This window comes from Neopsephotus bourkii, unplaced genomic scaffold (assembly GCF_033783945.1).
Source record: "Neopsephotus bourkii isolate Nb327-2 ecotype Australia unplaced genomic scaffold, CSIRO-AGI_Nbou_v1 NB_1016, whole genome shotgun sequence".
Lineage (NCBI taxonomy): Eukaryota > Metazoa > Chordata > Aves > Psittaciformes > Psittacidae > Neopsephotus > Neopsephotus bourkii.
The window spans coordinates 2,465,872-2,483,105 of NW_026901505.1; the positions used below are offsets into that span (position 1 = coordinate 2,465,872).

Here is a 17,234-nt window from a genome sequence, read left to right on the forward strand (position 1 = left end):
ACACAGCAGCACTGCACTGCCCTGACTCCATGGGAAGGATGCTCAAGGATTTAATTAACATGCAGGTCTCATTCCAGAAACCAGGAAGACAACATCCAGAACATTCTGCTGTTACCCAACCACCTAATATTCAACCACAGACTGCAGCCACACTCTGGATGTGCCCAAGAAGGAATAAAACCCCAAATACTATATTTCTCGTAGTCAGCTTGCAAGGAATGAATGGAGCCCACTGCCCACAAACCCCCTTCCTAAAATCCTTTTCTAACAGAAATAATACTGACACAGAAAGGAATAAAGTGACCTCTTTCTACAGAGCACACTCTGGCTCTATTGCTGTGGGAGTTACTGGCAAGCACAAAAACCAGTGCAGGCACCAGCCTCATAAGCCTGGCACACACCAAAAACCTGTCTTCGCATGAGCAAAAGCAGATGCACGCAGAGCTCTGATGGGAGAGATTGTTCCTGTGGCCCATCTGAGAGAAGTCCACCCTGGAGGGAAACCACATACTCAAAAATCACTTTGCTGCCCACACCCCCCAAACATATGTTTTTTAAACCAAAAATACTATCAAAGATCACGCACCAGCTTTAAAGCAAAGCCATCCAAAAGCAGGACAACCCCTGAGAGCATACTTAATTCCCTGCTACCCCAAGCCTCACCATTACATGGAATTCAACTTAATTTAAGAACTCACATTCAGCCTGCAGATCACTCAAAGCCCAGCTACAGCAGGATGTGCTTCCTCCCAGTATGGTACCCAAGGCATTTCCCAGCACAATCTCACTGCTGCCTGCCCAAACCAGCTAACCTCCTCTCAGGTGCAGGAGAGCACGTATTTATAACATCAGGAGCAGTGACCAGCCCTGGGTCAGCTGAACTTGTTTCCCAGTCTTTTTCTTTTCAATCTCCCTCCTTCAGCCTAAGTGCTAAGTGGCACAGGATTAGTAGCAATTAAGCCCATATTGGAGTCAGGGTAGTGCTCTTTAGGCCTGGAAAAAAACTGCATGTCACTGCAGCAAGATAAGCAGCAGGTGATGCCAGAAGCTTTTAATTTCCAAGGAGAAAAATTGGTTGTCTTTCTGCAAGCCTCCTCCTCCTCCTCCCCAGTCAGAATTTGGCCCAGATGCAGCCAATTCCCTTCCAGCCTGCTTGTATCTCAGCCCTGCTCTTTGCACATGGGAGAGCTCAGCTTCCTTTGAACATCAGTTATAGGGGCTGAATAAACCATCTTAAAGCAGCTCCTTTGCTATGTCTGTATTAAAAAAAACCCAACCCTGTCTCAGAACATGTGTGGGAAAGAGCAGAGCGCTTCAATGTGAAGCAGAAGTTCCCTTTAGTTTGCTTCATCTTGGATTTGCTCATGACAGACTAACCCCAGTGTGCAGAGAGGCTCTGAAAAGAGGACCAGTCCCAACACTCTGGGATGTTCTCACTCCTCTGTCAGATCCTTTCCCACACAGGGTCCATCCTTGCAGGCAGGCAGGGAGTGTCACTCTGGCAATTTATCCTCTGGTCTCAGCCTGTTATCACAGCATCTCACTGAAGTTATTTTAGCTACAGAGCAGCTTTCTAGCTTCCTGTGTTGTCCCTCAGTGTTCCTCCTAATTGAAGGCTTTTAACATTAACAGCATCTAGCAGCTGTTCTTCTTCAGGACTGGGAGGGGGAGAATCAAATCTTTTGGTTAAACTTCTTCTGTAAGGAGTGGAAATGTGCCTAGAGTAGATGTCCTTCAAGTGACAAGCCATCCCCACTCTGCCAGGGGCTCCTTTTAGCCATGGTTCCCATAAATTCACCAACCATACACCATCCCCAAGCACAAATCAGTGATCTCTGCTTGAATATTTCCTCCAGGGCCAGTGTAGTGGTTACACATAGTTTGGTGGGAGTTGAGGGCACCCAGGTCCAGTGCTGCACCATAGAGTCATAGAATAGTTAGGGTTAGAAAGGACCTTAAGATGATCTAGTTCCAACCCCTTGCCACAGGCAGGGACACCACACACTAAGCCATGTCACCCAAGACTCCCTGCTGTGCCACCTGTGGGTAACATATTGGACAAAACTGGATAGTTTCACAAGGAGCTATTACCCATGGAGAGGCAGAGCACATCCCTGGCCAACGAACAGAGCAGCAGCAGCTGGGAGCTGCAGGGTCCCACCTTGGTGGGTCTCTCTGCATTGCATGGAGAGGAGCATGCTGTGAGCAGCAGCTGCTGAACAAAATGGAAAATGGGATGGGACGGTAGCCAGCGGGACACGCTGTGCTTTGTGCCTGCAATTTCTCTCCAGCCAGGGTGGGATCTGCGCAGCAAAAAGCTGCCCGAGTCCTCAGAAGAGGGCTAGGATTTACTTTTGTCAAGGCCTTGAAAGTTTTGAAGTCCAGAGAGAGACAAGAAGCAGCATGCTCCACCAGTGCCCAGGGGAAATTGCAACAGAATCACCAGTCAAAAGCATTCAAAGATCACAAACCAGACCCAGATGATCATGAATCACAGCTTAGAAACCACAAACGGTTCTTAAGCCTCTTCAAAATTATGGCATTTACCAACAGGCTCGTTTGGGCTGGTTCACATTCTCCAGCCTTCTTCTGAACCCAACAGAGAGAAAATGGGCTAAAGCAAAAGGAGAGCTTGGGCCCATGCACATGGGCGATCCTAGGACTTCAGTCAGAGCAAGACCTAGATCCCAGTAAAGTCCATCCATAAAGCTCTTAGGTGTCATCAATGTTTTAATCCCTGTTTTAAATATTAGTATAACTGCAGAGATAAAAGCAGTACCCCTGAAAGCACAGGGTTGTCCAGTCCAGCACCCTGTTCTCAGAATGGATCCAGAGACTTCCTCCAAGTTTTTTTGCCTCTCCATTCCATTGCTGACTTTCTAAGTTTCATAATGTTAATTCTAGTTTATAATAATACAGCATCGTAAAAGCAAAGCTGGGCATCATGATAATTATTTATGATTTATGCTTCTGGCCAACATTGAGTGTTTCTTTAGAGGCTTTAATTATCATTTATGCATCTTTGTTCCTCATCCATAAAAATCCCAGGGCTCTGTATGGCTGAAAGCTGAATTTATAGGATCCTGGAAACAGCAGAGCCTGGAGTCAGTGAGAGAGGCTGCTCCTAACCACCACAATGCCAGACCCTGTGAAAGAACACGAATGTCAGCAGGGCACAAAGTGGAAAAATGAAGCAAAAGTGATAGTCCCAGCAGGTGGAACTGTAGCTTGTGGAGTAAAAGGGTCTTGTGAAGGCTGCATGTGATCTGTGTCTGCACTAAGATGGAGATTTACAGGGACAAGTCTCTGGATCTGAGGTCCCAAGTGGGCAAGAGGTTGGCAGCACATATATTTGGGCTCAGGGGCACTGGCAGCTGGTGCACCCTCCCTCCTGTGGCCCACAGGTATGTGCAACCACAGCTGCCCAGCCTTCTGCCAGCAGTGTCTGATCACCCTTTAGGTAATGCAGGAGGATGCTTAGAGAGAGCCTGACCCCAGACCACCAGGCAGCTCTGCAGCTCAGCCTGAGCAGAGGAACAAGAACAAAGTTCAGGGATGTCTCAGCTACAGCAGCAGATGCAGGACAACATCATCAGCATCATCGCCTGCCTCCAGCCTGTCACTGTCTGCTCCTGGCAAGCACTTCAGTGCTGGAGGAAGGCTGTCCCAAGTCCAGGCACTGTGGGGCTGCACTGGGCTTGAAAGCAGGATAGATTTCTTCTTCCAAAAAAACACAGAGGGAAAACTTCAGGATGCAACATCTCTGAATATTTCCTACAGAAACCACAGCATAATGTGGGAACCTCAGCCGTTTTTTAACAGGAAAACCACGTTTCTTGTCAAGTGGGGTTTGAAACTATGAGCCAGGGGCTTCCAGAAGCTCAGAAAATGGGAAGGAGTGATGAAAAGAGGATCTTGGCATGGATGAATAAGGATAAGAAGGAAAAGCATACTGCAGGCAGCAGCCACAGGCTTTGGCAGCCACTTCCTCATGTAGAAGGAAAAAAAACAAGTTAAAAGCTGCTTGGGGAAAGGAGGTTCAGCAGTGGATTATTTCATCTCCGTTACCAGAGCAAAAGCACTGCTGCTCCTCATATCCCTGATGGGCTGCAGACAGTGTGTTCACTGCAAAGCACCTCACTTCCACAACCAGGCTGAAAACATGCAAGGCATCAAAAATAATGTCATATTTATTAGGGATGTGCTTCAATAGCAAAGCTCACAGAGGGATGTAGTGAGCTGACTACATGCAGAAATCAAAAGGAAACCCTTGATCGAAAGGAAATGTTTAGCCACTATGTTCAAAGGCTCCCTAAAATCAAAGACAAAACCCTTCTTTAATCAAGGCCATTGACCACAGCTGAAAGCACAGAGTTGCTAGCAGTGCCTGCAGCATCACCTTTCACAGCACAGCTACAGGTGCCAATGCTCTTACACCCCAGCATCTTTCCCCAGTATCCCACATCTGTGTCCTAGGAACAGTTAGTTCTTGGAACCTGAAATGAAGCCCTGTTTTGTAGGGACAATAAACATCAGCCATCAACTATGGTCCAAAACATCACAGTGTCCCTAGTTTAGCTTTAAACTTTCAGCCACCTCTTTTAGTTTGAGCCTGTCATTAGGAAAGGCAGCAAGAGCTAATTGGGCCTTATCTAATCTTAGCCCAACCCAATGGTCAATAGCAGTTAGCCAAAGTTTATCAGCAGTGTTTAACCATCATTTATCAGCTCTGGGGAGATTTTACTCAGGCAGGTGTGTGTCATGCTGATGCACAGGCGGGGTCAGGGAGTATTGCTTTTCCACACCCCAGAGCAGATACAAACGATTAACAAAGCAATAAGGACACGTTTGTTGTGGCTAAAGCACCCGGCGGTAGCATTAGTTGCTGCCGGGTGAGAGTTCACCAAGAATAAAGTTCGAATGTAGGAATGCACTTTCAAACTAACATGGGTCTCATGGTTCCCTGTGGCAGCGGCTTCAAGAAAAAGCTATCTCTGGAAGCACGCTCAGTGTTTTCATATCTGAGCTCTTCCTTCCTCTTTTTGGCACATTCAGGATCAAAGTCCAGCAACAGAAACATCAGCTCTAGCCCACGTCTGCTACCTTTTTCCTTTTCCTCACAAGATCTCATTTCTATCGGTCTGTGAAGGAGTGCACTTCTCATTTTAAAACCTCTCCATAGCTAACAGGGAGAAGTGTTGTCAGAAATGAAAGACTTTTTTCATAGTTTGCATTACTTTTCCCTTCATTTCCACACCTTTCTGGTTTTTTTTAACAGCCACTTTTTCCCATGGAGCTAAGCAGGCTGAGAGCTCTCTGCTGGAAAAGTCTCTTCTCCCCTAATTGAAATGGTACAGTGAGATGGACCTAAGAGTTTCATCCTCTTCAAGCCACATATTTCATTGAAATCAGAAGTACAATAGTGTTTTTCAGAGTCTTGGAGAAGTGATGTAAAAGCAACAACTGGAGGCAGACGGGCTCTTTTACCCAAACAGGACAGGGCAATAGAAATCCAGGATCCTTATTCAGAATGCTTAATACCAGAGCTCCCTGTTAAGTTACCCCACTCATGCTTCAGAGCAATGTCCAGCCTTGGACAAGGGACATGGGATCCTTGGGAGGAGGGACAGAGGTTGAACTATGCAGAAGGTCAGGTTAGACTAGGTCATTTTCCAGGAGTCTGTGACACTGAAAGGAAGGCACATAACATATATTCTATGGTTCTATTCTATGATTCTATTCTATAATTCTATATGCTTCCCATTTGTATCTTGATGTGTGGTAGAGGGAGTAGGCAGGGAGTGCTACTGCTAGTCCAGAGAACAGGGTGGTGCCTTGCTGGAGGAGACTGAAAACTCTGTTTGCACAATTATCGGCCACAGCACTTAATCACTCTGCCCTGGATCTCTGAGAGCCGCAGGGGCAGATACAGAGATGGGAGGCAGAAAGGATTTAATAAAGAAGCAATTTTATGAAGGAATTCTTTGCTTTTGGCATTTTCTGTAGGAGTGGGTAAAACGATACTTTTTCTCCAGTGCTGCCAGGGAAAGCAAGAAGAGAAGAGCTCTGTATTTCAGCTCCTGGGCAACCAACCCCATGTGCTCCCACTGCCTCCATGGAGATCCCACATGGGAGCCAAGGAGATGGGTACAAGCAATAAGGGAAGAAAGTCTTCACAGGAGCCAGCACCCGCTGCACTGTTCCTGACCTGGGATCACCCCTGGGTGGACAGCGGCAGCAGTTGTCCCATCTGCAAGGTACAGAGCCCGGAGGCCACTGCTGTGACCAGAGTACACCACAGTCCAGAGGTATCCCCACCAGCCACATGCCACTACCCAGTAAGTGAGAGCAGATGAGGGAAAGGTTTCTGCAGGCTGGGTCCTTGCGGTTTGGTATCAGGGCAGTGGTGGAAGAGCACAGGCAAATGGTCCAGGAACTTGCCCCCACACTAGGGAGCTGTGCAATCACACCCCAGGCAATTTCAGCCCGTAATCCCCACAAACACATCACCTCTCCTTGGTATGTTCATCCTCTTCAGGAAGCATTTGATGGGCATTCAGACACAGTCCCTTCTGAACAACCCAACAAGCTATGATTTATGTGATGCCTTTGTCTTCAGACACTGCTGTCAGCAATACCCATTCTCAGACAAAGCTGCTACTGACTGCAGATTTCCAAAGGTCGCTGTCGTGGACACACTGCCCTTGCTGAAGGTTAAAAACAGAAGCTTCAGTAAAAGTAGAAATGCTAATTTGATAATTTGTTAATTTTCCCCTGTGGCTATCTTCAGCCGCCTCCCCAGAAACCAGAGGCCCCAGGGGCAATGTTTCCAGGACAGAAAACAAACGTATATACTGTTCTGGGCTCTAAAGACACCTCTACAGCTACAGAAAATAAGTGATATTTCCACAACAGCTACCCACAAGATCCCTTTTCCCAAACTGTCAGACAGTTCAATATCTTCCATGCACCCAGAGCAATAAAATAGCTTTCCCAGCGCTAATGGGAAAGGATCAATGAGAAAAATCAGTGCAGACCAAATTATGGTTGTGTTTGGTTTTCTGCAGAAAAATCAGTGTTTGATCAGTATCTCCTGGGTACAAGAACAGCTGATCACTGCACACTGGCTAGCTATCGACTTGCTGATGCAACAAGTCTTGAATGGATGGTGCCCAAATGGATTCAGCTGCACCATCCCCTTTCCTCCAACCAACTTGCAGAGATCTCCCCATGGGCTCCTGCATGTGTTGATGACCTCCTTATCTCTATGGGCACACCACTGCACAGGGCTTGCTCTTCTGCACTTTCTGCGCTGAATGCTTTCAAAACCATCTCAGAAACCATAAGCAAAGTCCTGGGTACCCCTGCAAGCTTCAGGCCCGGCAAACCCAGCAAGTAACAGAGCTTTGGGAATTTTTAGCCTTTAAATCCAACACAAGTAGCTTTTTGGACCCGAGAGAGCTTTGAGCATCTTAGGAGCTATCTTTTGTGACACCCTGGGCATCACATTTGCATCAGCCTTTCTGCAAACTTCACTCATCCCACTCATCACAGGGCAGCAGCAAACTCTACCTGACTTGTTAACCACCCCGAGCACAGGATCCTCCTACAGGTCCCCAAAAGTGCCTTCCTTTCCGGTATCCAAGAAAGATCCCTACAACCTCCACCAAGGGATGCCACCAGCACAGGGACGTAGTGTGGGGTTTGGCTGCACAGTCACTCCTTGGTGGCAGAGCATGGGACCCTGTTGGGACAAGGCTGAGGGGTCACATCTCATTTGTAATCGCAGCCCTAGCACCACCAGTCAAGTGTCACAACATCCCTGTTACCACCCCAATTCCCAGTAGCTGGGACTGCAAGAGGATGTCATTTTCTCTCTGTTGGGTTCAGAAGAAGGCTGGAGAATGTGAACCAGCCCAAACGAGCCTGTTGGTAAATGCCATAATTTTGAAGAGGCTTAAGAACCGTTTGTGGTTTCTAAGCTGTGATTCATGATCATCTGGGTCTGGTTTGTGATCTTTGAATGCTTTTGACTGGTGATTCTGTTGCCATTTCCCCTGGGCACTGGTGGTTTTTCTCTCTACATAAAGTCTTCAGAAAAAGCAAATCCCAGCCTTGGTACAGCAAGTGCTCCTCCAGCCTGTCATAGATGGGCCATAGCAGGAAAACAAGTAGGTTCCCAAATTCTATAATCCTTCATGAAAATCAAACTTTTTCATTTCCCTGCAATGCAATTTTTTATTCTTTTGCAATACTTTCCTATTGAAGATAAAGTGTAATTTGACAGTACTCAGGCACTCATCCTGAAGGAAAATCTCCTCTTCCTGCTGATCCACCTAGAAGCAGACCTGCTGCCTTACCCACCACCCCTTCCCTGCATTCCCATGTGTTGATTTCCCCTACAAGTGCCTTGCAGAAGCCAAAAGACATCATCAGCAATAGCAGAGGTCCTTCATCCCACACTGTGTGTGATGGCCATCACCCAACAAGGCAACCAAGGGGAAGCCATCCCATAGCAGCATCGGCATTGGGGCCTGCTTGTCTTCTCCATTTCTCCATGGCAAGTGCTGCACTCGGCAAGTCCCACCGCACGGCTGGCAGAGCCGCCTGACTCATTTTTCTCTACTCCTCCAGCTGATGTGTTCAGAGGAACACGCTGCTCTGACAAGGTGACACATCCTGAGAAAGCCCACACTGATGAAGACATCTCCCTGCTCCTTCTACCAGGAGCACCCAGCGCAATAGCAGTTTGCAGCTCTTTTTCATTCCTCCCCAGTCAAATCAGCCCCAAGGCATCTCTGATTTTCATGAAGGATATAATATAGATGTCAATCAGGAGAGAGAAGCCCTGAAATCCCATGTTTTTGAAGGCATTTCATAAACACAGAGATGTCAGCAGAGGCACTTGGGAAGGAAGAGCAATTGCTAACGGAGAAAATTGCATTAAAAACCTACTGTGGCTGCTGTTGGGCTGCAGCAGCATTAGCAGCCTATATGGGAGGCTTCTTTTGACAGAGGGAATTGACCTTGAATCAGTTGGTTTGGCTCAGTCTGTGGCAGAATAAAGTTCAGTCCATCATACGCATAATCTGGAATTTCAACCTTCTTCAGTAGTAAAGTACTTCATCGGTAGCTCTGAGAGGGGTTACAAAGATTAAGTCAGTGCAAATCTTTCAGGAGCCCAAGCAATAAGAGGATAAAGACAGAAGTGTCCAGGAGGCAAGGGCTGGTCAACAGCCTGTCTCTGCTTTGATGCTTCTGACTTGTGAAGGAAGGACAGGAGAAAACCGCAGTGTTGTACACACTTCAAATGCCCCAGGAGACAACGCAGTTCCCATCTGCAGAGCAGCTGTCATAAACACTGAGGGTTTACCCATCAAATTCAAGTTTGGAAATGTGCCTAGATGTTTCCAAAGAACCTGAGAAAAGATGTTTCTGGACAATCAAAAGTATCACATTTCCTGGCTACAGCAAGGATCTCTAAACTGGAAAAGGTGCAAACGTGTTTTACCAGGAGTGGGCACATCCCAAACAGGAGTAATCAGAGAAACTCTTTCCAGCACTGCTCTATTTGCATGTGTTACAGATTGAAAAGCAAAATCTTTTCCCCAGTTTCGCTGGCATATAACCATCAACACTCTTGCTAAGTCCCCTTCCAGCTTTGGGAAGTGAGACAAAAGCACCTATTGGCACCTACTTGGCTTTACTTACACTGGCAGGTGTGTTGGAGGAGTAACAGGGGACAGTGCTGGATCCAGATGAACCTCTTTCAGCTATAAAAAATGATCATACCTCCCACCCTTGCTCCTCAGAGTGATTACACCACAAGAATCTTTATCCCAGGCGCACTAAAGCACTGCTGCTTGCTCACAGAGATCCACTCACACCCAGCCCAAATATTCACACCTTTACTGTCCTTGTTAATAAAATAATAGATAGCATTAACAGCAGTTCTTTCAGCCTCATGTTGCAGGTCCCCCCAGGGAGAGCAGAAGGAATTCCAGATGACAGCAGGGAAACTCTCCATCACCTCCAAAACAAACTCACAAGGGTTGTTTACGGCAGAGGAAAGGATCCTCCAGAGCCACATTTGGACAGGGGTCTCCCTTGGACAGTGGAGGAGCTGCCGATAGAGCTGAGATTTCTGTCTCACAAACAGCTCCTTGAATTGTTCTTGGCATTGACTTTTTCCTGTTCAGCTAATTAAAAATCTGTCCTTGAGTCGTAAGCCCCCATTAGTAATAATTTGCTTTGCACTTCTCCAGTGATTTATGGCCGAGATATCAAAGTGCTTTAGAAACATTAATTAATCCTTTAAACCCGAGGGACTGATGCACTCTCTGCAATGCACCACTGGTGGAGTAAACGTAGGAAATCCCTATGGTTTACTCCAAACTGCAGGCAGGGAGAGGGGAAGGGAGCATCACCTGACCCAAGGAGCTGGTTTCAGCTGCCTGCCCACAGTCAGATGTGCAGTCAAAATAACAGCACAGAATGTGCAGCCACAAGCGAGCCTCACACCTCCAAGCTCTCTGCTCTCCCATAGCAGTTCTTACTGCTGTCCCCATTTGTCTACAGAGAGAAGAGGAGCTGCAACACCCCAGTTCTTCCCTGTGGATCACACCAGGAAAGGCGTGTGTGGACCAAATCCATCTTCACCCAGAGCTCTGCAAGTGGCAGTGACAGGGTTGTTAATCAAGGCCACACTCCTCATGCTAACACATGGATTTTCTTTGCCGTCCTGCCCATTTCTCCAGCCTTCTGGCAAAAAGTCACTCTTTCCCAGCTTGCAGTGCAGACCCAAGGCTGTCTCCCACACCTGAGATGCAGCTCCAGTCCTTGCCAGCGATAAGGATCCTTACCTCCATTGGCTTCTGAGAGGCTTTCATCCTTGCGCACACCAATGAGCCATTTGCCACCTGGTATTGATCCTGTGATTTCAGTGTTGTCACCACAAGACTGCAGGGTGCAGCTGGCCATGTAACGTGGTGCCAGAGGTGGGGAAAGGTATAAAGGTGCCAGCACAGACTGCCACAGGATCTCTAAATGCGTGAGAAGTGTCCCGTTTCCTCTTTGCTGTCCCCAGCAAAGCATCACCTTGACTATGAAGGCAACTGGTGTTTTCCTGCTCTTCTCCCTGGCGCTCTGCTGCTACCAAGGTGAGTGCAACAATTTGCTCAAGAGCCTTTTCCTCTCCTTGCTAAAGCTCCCATGTCTGCTTCATGTGGAGGTGAGCCTGGGAATGGGCCAGCTGGTGCTGGGACCTTGCTGTGTCCCTGGGCAGGGAATACCAGAGAATGCTGCAATGGCCAATGTGGATTAAACCAGTGGTCTGTGAGAAAACCTAAAGCAAAGGATTTAAGGGGTTGCCTGGCACCTGCTCTCAAAGCTGAGCAGACCTCCCAAAACTGGGCTGACACTCTCCCTTCAGGGCTAGGGCTCGGCCTGGAGCTGGTGGTTTCTAGGGCAATATGGTTCTTTTGGAGTGAATAGGTGCTGTTCTGGTTTTAAAAAAGCAAACCCAAGAAGACAGGAAACGCATCTGTGCAAGTGAAAATGCAGCTCTCATTACCAAAGTCATCATTTAAGCCAACTGTGTTTTCAAAATCCCATATGGTGCAGAGGGGTAAGAACATGAGCTGCTGCTGCTCTTCAGGTCTTGCTCACCAGGGATTTCTGCGTTAGTGGGTTCATTTGGAGGAGGAGGGTGCTTCTGAAACAAGTCCTCCATCATCCTATTTGCTGTGCCACTGCAGAGCTGTCTCAGCACAAAATCTGCACTCATTTCAGATGAACTGAGCATGTAGCGAGCTCCTGGGTCTGGACTAGTGCTAGTCCAAAGTGAAATCCCTGAAACAGTAAAAGTGTGGCTATCCAGTCTTCAGCACCAAATGGTTTCACTGTACAGACCCACTGCTATTGGACTGCATTGGCTGTTAATACAGATAATGTCTAAATGCCCCATGTAGCTGACTTCTGGATCTATAAACAACCCAAAGTCCTGGCTTGCTCCCACCAGCTTTGGCACAAGACCTCAGGGTCCAACTATTTCTCCTTCTAATAGAGACCTTCAGCAATTTATATTTTGCTTTGCTCCCTGTGGTACAAACCCACTGACACCAGAAAATCACCTTGGATTTACTCCAGCACTCGCCCAGCTTCAGCAGGAGCTTCTCGGTTACCCATGAACAGGTCATAAGAGATAACAAAAGCCACCTTTGTTCCCTAGCAGCTGGAAGGGCAAGTCACTAGAAATATGCATCTGGCATCAACAAGGCCTTGCACCATCATGGTGTTTCTGCCAAGGAAAAGAGGCAGATGCAGCTGGGAAGGACCCTAATGCAAATTTGGGGAGATCCAAGGGAAGAAATTGTTTGCTGGGACAAAAGTGTTTGAGTGAAGACATGGTCTTCAGTCTAAAGCATCTTTACTAGGTCCATCTTTAAATCAGCCTGAGTGATGGGTGTTGTCTTCTCTCTTCACTCTTTCCCTAGGAAGCGCTGAGATGGATGGAGCTGCTGGCAAAGGAACAGAGGTGAAGGCTTCTGCTTTCGTGTAGCACAAAGATATGCCCAGCTTTAGTGAGACAGCACATGGGGAGCCACGATGCTAAATACAGTGAAGTACAGTGAGCTGCTGGGTTGGGAGCCCAGCGATGCCAGTGCCTGAGAACCTCCTTCTACCTGCTATGCCACAGCAAAATCCCAGAGATAATACTGGTTTCTCACTGCATCTCCTCACACTCAGTGGGAAAAGCTATTAATAAAGAGCTGAATATTGCTGTTACCTGCCATGAAGATAAGAGCTCCCCTTTCTCTCCAACTTGCAAGTGCAAGGACAGGTATTGTTGTGGCATAAAAATAAAAACTGTGAAGAACATGATCAGGCACTGTCCATGGAGCATTACCTGCTATTGTTACTCCTAAGGGTGTGCAGCAGGGCCCCATGGACTTCAGCTGGCCAAGGGACTGGTGACAGGCAGTCACAGTGGTTCTGGGAGCTCAGAGCAGAGCTCTGGGCAAGTTGTGATGGGTTATTAAGATATACAAACTACACAAATGCAAAGGTCCTTTGGTAAATTGAAAGCATGTTTAATATTTCCAGCATTACCCTTTTGTGTCTCCAGGCAGCTTGTGGCGATTATTCCCTAAGAAAAGGTTGTGCAAAGATCTTCGACCCCGTCTGTGGCACAGACAACCTCCTATACGACAACGAGTGTATGCTGTGCTTTCAGAACCTGTGAGTACCTGGACCTCCTGCTCATCTAAATACCACACAGATGAGGGCCGCTACAGATGTCTGGGATTTCCTAGAAAGCAAGCTGTTTGCATGCAGCTGGGTGGAGCACGGGCAGCGAGCCTGGCACATCTGGCACGGATCTGGCTTCCTGCATGGATGCTGCACTCGCTGCTCCAAGCACGTGGACTCTGCCTGTGGAATAGCTCCCACACGAACTGCCCACAAGCAGGGACCACACAGCCAAGATCTCCCCTTACCTGCAGCTGCCAAACTGAGGGGTTACTCAGACTGCGCTGGAGGGTGCCCAGGAACTCAAATAGTGGAGTCCTCAAAGCCTGCCCAGATCAAGCATGCAGGCAGAAAAACGTTTTTCCAAGTGACCTCAAACGTGTGGTGGCTGAGAAAAAACTATGGGGTTTCACATTAACTTATAGCTGAGCTCTGCTTTCTGCTCTTCTCTGCATATGAAAAAGTACAATTTGGGTATTTTTAAGAATGAGCCTTACATTTAATCTGTGCTGGTGCCAGATTGCACCGTCTTAGCAGAAGGCCAGGTCCAAATGCTTGCAATGTCTCTGGCAAGACTTGATTCATTTAATCTGGCTTGGGCCCTAGCTAATTTTGAGTATATTTATACATTGGGAGTGCTCTGTGTCAGACAAGTGAAGGAATTACTTCCAACTCAATGCTATTAGGTGGTTTGAAAATCTCTGTTGGGAAGATTGAGTCTTATCTGTAGCCAGCTGGCCCAGTCTGTGGGGCTAAGGGAGCTTCATCCTTGACTTTACCTGGTGGAGGCAGGGATTTTGGGTGATCAGGCTCACACACCCATCTGCCATCAGCAGAGACATTTCTAACAGAAGCTCAAATTCCAGTTTTCCTACCCCTGGATGAGTGGGCTTGTGGAGCCAAATTCTGCTTTCAGGAGCAGCTCTGCAGTAACAAGAACAGAGTCCAGATCACCAGGAAAAAAAAAGCTTGGATAACAATTGTTGGCCTGGTTGCCTCCTCTTCCCTTCATTAAGCCAGGCTGCTGCCCCATATTCTGCTTCTGGCCTGTTTAAATGCTGGGTTTGCGTTCATAAAGGATGCAGTCAGGCAGGGACATGCTGAGTGGGATCTCCTGAACAAAGGCGCCATGGTTAATGACCCAGCACACATGGCAGGGTGGTAATGACCACGCTGGAAGCCAGCAGCCCAGCACCAGCTGCCGGTTGTATTGTACAACAGATGGGGGTGGGAGGTTCATCAGACACAACATCATTAGGACTTTGGCCATGAACCAAGAGTGGGGTAAAGAGAGCAAGGAAAGCTTTAAAGCCAGCTTCCCAGGGAGCTAAGTGGCACTGCGGATGCTACATCCCTCCCTGGTGCAGAGCCAGAGGTGGTCACAAGAAGAAAAGTTTGGGGTATAGAAAGAGAAAGACTGAGCCAGTGATGTATCCAGAGCCAGCCAAGAGTCAGGGGAGGAAAGCTGGTGCTGATGTTCACTTTGCATTGATAGGCACTTCATCCCCATACTTCTTCAAGCTCCCATTTGAGCAAGCTCTAAGGAGCTGCATCTGGAAATGTGCTGCTCCGGTGGGTCAAAACCCTGAACTTTGCAGCTCCCCTGTAATGTTCCCAAGCGAAGAAGTTTTCGGGTTAGGAACAACAGCCATTTAGTCTCCTTGTCAGGGTGATGTTGGCCAGGCAGCAGGAGTTTGAACCTGCCTGGTGCCAAATGTCTCAAGGGAGAGATAAATGGAGCATCCTCATCTATAAAGCTTTAGTCCATGGGGAAAAGTCAGATAGCCAAGAGGCAGATGAAGTGTCATTTGCAGCTCTGTGTGTGCAGCTGGTCTGACAAGAGCTGGAGGCCTGCAAGGACTCTGGGAATAACTACTGAGAGAGCATCTGGCTGGTCCCTGCAGCACCAGCATCTCACTTGTAGCCTTCGGTCACTTCACTGTGACCAGCATGCAAAATCTGTTTGCAAAACACAAACCAGCTCGAAAATCATCAAACCAGCATTTCTCTATGCACCTGAGACATGGGTTTGTCTTTCCAAAGAGAACATCACGATTCCGCATGAAAATGGAACAATTCAGGGCAATTAGGTCACTACAGGGTAGAAAATAACAGGGTTTGTGGGTTTTTTTTGCAGGTGCCTTTTTAATATTTGCCTTGCTTTTGCTGTGGAAGCAATTGGAAGGGGAGGCTGGGAGAAGCCCAAGTCCAAGCAAGACACAATGGCAAGCATTTGCCTGTAAAAACCTACAAAACAAACCCACAACCTTTATCATCTGCATCCAGACAGAGATTACAGGTGTCTTAGTGCTGTCCTACAGCACAGAGGTGAATGCCAGGAGGTGTCAGAAATCACCAGCTCTTGAGCTTCTTGGAACCAATTAATACATGTCCATAGCAACACTGAACTCCCTGTCAAGAATATGTGGCCTTACTTACTGTGAATATTACTTGAATGATAATATAAGCAGTGCTTTCCTTCCTTTCTTCCTTCCTTTCTCTCTTTCCTTCCTTGTCTTCCAAGCCAGGGTCTTCTGTGTATCAGGGACCTGAAGGCATTCTCTAGCATATTTTTACATTTCTTCCAGGCAAAGAAACACCAATGTGGGCATAAAGAACAGGGGAATGTGCCAGAAGCCCTCTGCCTGGTCCAACTCCACTCAAAACTAGAAAGTACAACTGTTACGGAGAAGATAGCAGGAAGCTGTCCCTCACCTGTACTCCTAATAAAACAGGAGCATTGCCATGTCTTGCACTTGGATTCCTTTCACGCACAGCAGCCCCCTTTCCCTGACATTTGCAATATCTTCCTAGAAAATACAGTTTGTTTTGGTAGTGGCCATAGGAGCTGAGAGAAAATTACTGGTGGAGCCCCAGAGGCAAGGCTAAGACATGCTCAAGGAGAGAGCCAGGCTCCAGCATAACAAAGAGGCTCTTCTTTTGCATTCAAGGATTTTGATTTCCTTTCCACCATCCAAGCAATAAGAGATTTTAGCATTCTCATGACTTGCAATTCCGTTTGTTAAATAGAGGGCATTAAAGCCCTTGCTTCACGACTTTTGTCGGGAGGAAGAGTCCAACAAGCCACCTACGTACCGACCTGCCTCCAGCCTTGTCCATACACCAGCGCATCGGAGAGCCACCAACCTCAGACTCGTCCTGCAGGTCACAGCTACCCAGTGCATCGGAAAACCAAAAGGGCTCCGTTTTTCCAGGCAAACCCCGTTTTTTCTCCTCTAGCGGCCCCGGTGAGCTTTGCTGCTGGCACCCATGGGGCTGCGGGCCAGCGGGAGGGGCGATGCGGAGCCCAGGGCAGCGGGACGCGGGGTGAGGGATGGAGAAAGGGATGTCTCGGCACTGGAGGCCGCTGTTGCTCCGCCTGAGCCGATGCCGGAGCCGATCCCGCAGCTGGAGCTCGCAGCTGGAGGGAGGAGGCACGGCCGGGGCAGGCGGGGAGCGGCGCAGAGGGATGCCGGTGCTGCCCCTTCCAGCCCTGCAGCGATCCAGGAGCCGCTGCGGTGGGCGAGCGGAGATGCTCAACTGAAACCAGCCTGGGACAGAGCGGTCAGGGCTGGTGGTTGAACACTGCTGGGGTCCCCCATGAATTACAGCCCTCAAGTAAATGGCTATATTAATACTTTTGGACAAACCAAATCCTTAGCAAATGCTGAACTTCGCTGTGGTTATAAAGATGCGTTTCAGCTCTCTTTATTTTCCTTAAAGGGGCTGAAACACACAAACCTGCAGGATCAGCCTGAGAGAAGGCTCTAGCACTCGCTTGAAATTTGAAATGCAACCAGCTGCAGCGGGGAGGGAGGGCAGCACGGGCTCCACATCCCAGATCTGCCAACAAGTCTGGCTGCGGTCGAGGGAGAGAGGAAAAACGACTCACTTTGCCCGTATGTAAAATTAATGCACTGAAGGTGGTAGCCCCAAATAGGCTTGAGACTGCAAATTGCCTTAACGTCTTTGCATAAAGGGGATCC

General features: G+C 48.0%; 1 protein-coding gene and 1 long non-coding RNA gene across 2 annotated transcripts in view; one reads left to right on the forward strand and one right to left on the reverse strand.

The window, feature by feature from the left end:
- The window catches only part of LOC133215878 (uncharacterized), a 95,159-nt gene that overhangs the window by 27,976 nt on the left and 49,949 nt on the right, over positions 1 to 17,234 (reverse strand). Inside the window, exon 2 of the long non-coding RNA XR_009726507.1 lies at positions 6,511 to 6,698. This is a non-coding gene — a long non-coding RNA (uncharacterized LOC133215878). The remainder of the gene's footprint in view (positions 1 to 6,510; positions 6,699 to 17,234) is intronic.
- On the forward strand, positions 10,935 to 15,994 carry LOC133215945 (pancreatic secretory trypsin inhibitor-like). Its single transcript, XM_061360322.1, has 4 exons — positions 10,935 to 11,159; positions 12,495 to 12,535; positions 13,127 to 13,239; positions 15,837 to 15,994. Exons 1-4 carry the CDS (start codon positions 11,105 to 11,107, stop codon positions 15,916 to 15,918), a joined length of 291 nt encoding a protein of 96 aa, XP_061216306.1. The 5' UTR covers positions 10,935 to 11,104; the 3' UTR covers positions 15,919 to 15,994.

Excerpts from the sequence above, each read along its gene's own strand:
- LOC133215945 (XM_061360322.1), top strand. The coding sequence starts at position 11,105 with ATGAAGGCAACTGGTGTTTTCCTGCTCTTCTCCCTGGCGCTCTGCTGC. Across the intron at positions 11,160-12,494 it reads GGCGCTCTGCTGCTACCAAG|GAAGCGCTGAGATGGATGGA; the intron begins GTGAGTGCAACA and ends CTCTTTCCCTAG. Across the intron at positions 12,536-13,126 it reads CTGCTGGCAAAGGAACAGAG|GCAGCTTGTGGCGATTATTC; the intron begins GTGAAGGCTTCT and ends TTGTGTCTCCAG.